We start from the raw sequence: 5,000 nt of genomic DNA on the forward strand, positions 1-5,000 counted from the left end.
AAGGAACAGAGGAGGGATGTAAAGGGTGAGGAGGAGGTTGAGAGTGACAGACGCAAGAAGACAGAGAAGGAGAAAGAGAGAGAGAGAGAGAGAGAGAGAGAGAGAGAGAGAGAGAATAAAAACCTTATCATGACTTTTATAGTTTACATGCACGCACATACAGTGTGAACAGCAGCAGAAGCAATGGGTCTGCCCCCTACTGGTGGTCTCTCATAAGAACACTCTCTCTCTTATAGACAGCTTATAGGCCCTCACACGGCAGTGCTTAGTAAACACTTTTTAAAGCTAACCTCTGGAGTACCTCAGTGTATTTCTATTTCTCAATGAGCAGAAGCCCAATGTGATAAGCAAGCTGCTGTTTTATAAAGGGCTTTCTTGGCCAGGGCTTACTTGGAAAAGAGACTTCTGTCTAAATGTGACCACACTGGTTAAACAAAGAAAGAATGAATTAATAAAATTAAGACTATAAGAGTTTGTCTGACTCAAAAAAAGCATCGCCTTTCCCCTTCGGCTCCTTGAGCTCACCTATGGTTTCTCAGACAGTCTCTCTCTCACACACACTCAGACACAGAGTTGGAATGTGTGTCGCTAATCCTCATCATCCACATGCACTTGATACTGAGTGCCTTACAACCACAGTCTGCGTAAAACTACGTCCTGTGGCAATGGTCAACAGAAAATAATTCCACAAGTTCATTCACAGTCAACTTCCCTTTGACACTTTAAGGATATGAAATCGTCTAGGTTCATGATTTTGCCTCCCTGATCTTTACTATGGTTCTGTGTGTGTGTGTGTGTGTGGGGGGGGGGGGTCATGTGAGTTAGTCATCTGTTTGCAGGTCCAGGTGTTACTGGGTGTATGGTTCTATCAGTCTAGGTGTTCCTGGGTGTATGGTTCTAAGTGTTCCTGGGTGTATGGTTCTATCAAACGTACCCTTTGGTCCTCTTCTTTGGTCCAGGGCCCTTTGATCAGTTCTGGGTTTAGAACCTTCTGCCAGCGATGTTGACACTGAACATCAGTGCGGTTCTGTTGCAGCACACACACACACACACACACACACACACACACACACACACACAGGGAGAGAGAAAGAGATAGAGAGAAAAACGTCATGCTTCTGTACGATGCCACAGAAACTTTAAAACCCCCTTAAGGCTATTTAAGTCTTTACCAGTCTTTAGACTGTGGGGCTGTGTTTCGGGGGAATCGATACCCCGAGCCTGTTTGTGCGTGTGTGTGCGGGTGTTTCTCTCTCTGGAATGTGAAACTGTGAGCAGGCGATGCTAACGTTCTGGAAATGTCTGGAAGCCTCCACCGCTGTCTGGCGAGCCTGTTGGGTAGCTCAGGTGGTGCGGTGGTTAGCTTGACTGTATAACCACATGCTCGTATATCATAAGATGCGGTGCACCCTCTCTCTGCTGCACCCTGACAGCACTGCCCTGGCACAGCGGGCACAGGCCTGGCACAGCGTGGCACGTCACGGCTGGCTGAATGAGAGAATGGCAGGTGCTGAGTTTGGAAATGAAACACTGCTAGTTTCCTATTCCTACTCTGCACTCTCTGACACGGCACAGACCCCACTTTGATAACAAAGCTGGTTTATTTTTGGAGAAATGAAAATTTGCCTCCCCCATTATAGTGTGCCCACTCAGATACAAATATTGTGTGTGTGTGTGTGTGTGTGTTCACTCGCAGGTGCACTCTGTAACAATGGCATAAGCCATCCCTTCCCCCTTCACACACAGACACACACACACACACACACACACACACACACACCTTTCTAACCCCTAGTTCCACCTGGGCTGAGAGCCAAAAGTGCCAACCAATGAGGGCAGTCGCTCCAAGGCTATTCATTATCAATGCAAATCAGACACTACACAAAAGCACATCTATCGTATCACTCGTCCAACTCACTCGCTCATTCATTCCAAAACACTGAGCACATGACCTGTGACCACACACACACGCGCGCACACACACACGCACACACACGCGCGCACGCACGCACACACACACACACACACACACACATCCAGGCTATCACAACAAACACTACTTATAAGTAAACTTACTGGAAGAAAGCTGGCGATCACTTTCCAGTCTTCAGTGCCATTGAGTTCCACCATTTTTTTTAGCTTCTCATCCTAGAAAACAATAAAAGTGTATTATTGACCTGTCAAAGTTAAGACTTCATACAACTTCTCACAGTTGTCATTGGTGGTCTGTCGGTACATAGCAACGCTCCACACCTTAAACTATCTCTCTGTCATCAACACACTTACATAACAAACATTAGCGCTGAAATAAAATCAAATGAGTAAAGAATCATAAAAGAACCATTTACCATGTTTCTATAATACAATATATGATATATTTAACAATAAGAATATAATAAACTTCCACTGCAAGTAAGGCCTTTCTCCTTTCTCTGTTGAGTTAGCCTGATCAGTTGTGACAAAACCATATAGTGGTTTAAACCATGAGGTGTCAATAAGGATACAGTTGGATATTATGGGATGTCAATAAGGATACTGTTGGATATTATGGGGTGTCAATAAGGATACTGTTGGATATTATGGGGTGTCAATAAGGATACTGTTGGATACTATGACGGAGAAAGTTGTTCACAGACTCTGCTGGCAAGTGAAACAGTCCATATGTGCAGAGAAAGAGACTGTAGCTAGCGTCTCTTCAAGCCTGTGATGGCCTTATTCATAGAGATTAGGGGACGGCAGACTATGGTTCGGAAGAAGGACTTAAGGTCTGTGTGATGTTGCTAGTTTTTAACATGTTGGTTATTAACCATGCATGCACACATTCTCTCTCGTGTGAACACACGACCTTCTTGTCTTTTCTCTGATTGTCTAACACTCTTTTCTTTTCTCTGATTGTCTAACACTCTGTAAAGCGCTATGAGACATGTGTAATATTTTGGCGCTCTATAAGTGCAAATAAATTGAAAATTGACAACCACATATATTCACCCCCCCCCCCCCCCCCCCCACACACACACACACACACAAAACAGATATTCAGACAGAAAGAGAAAGAGAGCAAGATAGTGAGAAACTCAAACAGAGAAGAAGGAACACAAACACAGACAGACAGACACACACACCCACACCCACAGACACACACATACACACACCCACACACACACACACACACACACACACATACACACACACACACCCATACACACACACCCATACACACACACATACACACACACCCACACACACACACACACACACACACACACATACACACACCCACACACACATACACACACACCCACACACACACCCACACACACACACACACACACCTCTTCCCGGGTCCAGCGTGTCTTGCCCAGGTGGCGCTTGGCTCCCTTGGCCAGTGAGCCGTCGTAGTCATGGTCGTACGTTTCCACCTCCTCATCTTCCTCCTCACTGCTGTAAAACACTGTAGGGGGGATAAAGGAGGAGAGAGAGGGATGAGGAGGAGGTAGAGAAACAAGGAGGAGGACAAGGAAGGAAAGAGAGATAGAGAGAGATAGAGAGAGAGAGGTGGAGGTGGAGAGGGGGTATGGGCAAGGAACAAGGAACACAAATAAGAAATAAGTAAAAGGGGAGTGTGAGGGATGGAGGGAGGGAAAGAGAGGAAGAATAAAAGAGAAGAGTGGGTGAGGGTTTACGACAGAGAAAGAGAAAGGGAGAGAAGGAAGCAAAGGAGGAAGGAAAGAGAGGGGGAGGGAGAGAGAGAGAGTGAAAGTGAGTGACACAAGACCAAGAGAAGACAAACACAACACAAGACTCCACTCCCCTATCATTATCTTCACATGGGTGAGACATATCCAATAAGCCATACAAGTCATGGAAAGAGAGAGAGAGAAAAAAAAATAATAAAAAACAGGATAGCAGACTGCCTGAACCAGTCAATCCTGCAGGATTGGAGACAGATTAGAAATGGGGACATGGAGGGTACATATTTGGAAAAACTGGTTCTGATGTTTTCGGTTTCCACAGAGACTCAGGTTGAGAATGATGACTCGCAATGTTTAATCTTCACGAACGCTGCATGTCAGGACCTGCGTTTGTATTGTTGGAGCAATACCTATTATCACCCCACCTGGTAGCGCGTCTACCAATCACATGCACGGATAAGGCCAGGTAGACCTCGACCGGTGACAGAAAGGATGGCTTCCGAGCGTAAGGCCTCGGTGGGTCGCGATATGAGAGAGTTAGGTGCTCTCTCGTAGGCTACCCGGATTGGCATTTTCACAGACCGTCGCAGATGCACGACTCAGATTGCCTACCGCAAGAGTGCAACACACTCACTTCCTTAACAACTTGGCTGAGGGGACAAAGGAAACATGGCGAAAACTACACATTGATCTTCTTTGAAAGAAAAGTAATCATGTCTGACCAATAAGTTCATTTATGAATATAATGAACGCTATACGCCATTATATACTAGGATACTGGTGAGCGTATAGGCTATCATGCTCAGCTCAACTTCACTGATATTGTGAAAAACAACTCTTTCGCGAAGAGACACCTATGACAGTATTTTTTACAAATAAAATTCATTTTAGGAAATAAAATAAACGCAAACAAAGAAAAATAATTCAGCCACGCTGCCATGCGTCTTTTATTGTCTCTAAACACAAAATAGAGGAAAAAAAGGAGGCGAACACGTGTGTGTCCACTCCACGATAAGAGACAAGTAGACTAGCAACAAGTGTGCAACTAGAGTCTGATGTCTCGCTCTCGTATGTCCGGAGGAGCGACCCTGTTCAGCCATGACAAATCTCTTATCGTTTAATAGCAAATTACATGTCAAATATAGTATACAAGTAGTGTGAGCTTGAGAACATACAGCAGCGAATTTATTTGTAGGTTACGTGAAGCCATGGTGTTCGGTTTGAACACAACTTTTCTGTTTAGAGGGGGACACACTACTCGGTTCAGTAATTTCGCAAACAAGTGTCAAGGGAGTCAGCAACTTATTA

At 44.9% G+C, this 5,000-nt stretch overlaps 1 protein-coding gene across 2 annotated transcripts in view; it reads right to left on the reverse strand.

The window, feature by feature from the left end:
- myb (v-myb avian myeloblastosis viral oncogene homolog) overlaps nt 1–5,000 on the reverse strand; it is a 16,712-nt gene that overhangs the window by 10,903 nt on the left and 809 nt on the right. For both annotated transcript variants that reach the window (XM_042094288.1, XM_042094287.1), the window contains exons 2-4: nt 3,333–3,451; nt 2,077–2,148; nt 935–1,027 (exon numbers count right to left, since the gene is read on the reverse strand). In XM_042094288.1, coding sequence (XP_041950222.1) covers nt 935–1,027; nt 2,077–2,130 — 147 coding nt within the window. In that variant the 5' untranslated portion in view covers nt 2,131–2,148; nt 3,333–3,451. The remainder of the gene's footprint in view (nt 1–934; nt 1,028–2,076; nt 2,149–3,332; nt 3,452–5,000) is intronic.

This window comes from Alosa sapidissima, chromosome 6 (genome assembly GCF_018492685.1).
Source record: "Alosa sapidissima isolate fAloSap1 chromosome 6, fAloSap1.pri, whole genome shotgun sequence".
Lineage (NCBI taxonomy): Eukaryota > Metazoa > Chordata > Actinopteri > Clupeiformes > Clupeidae > Alosa > Alosa sapidissima.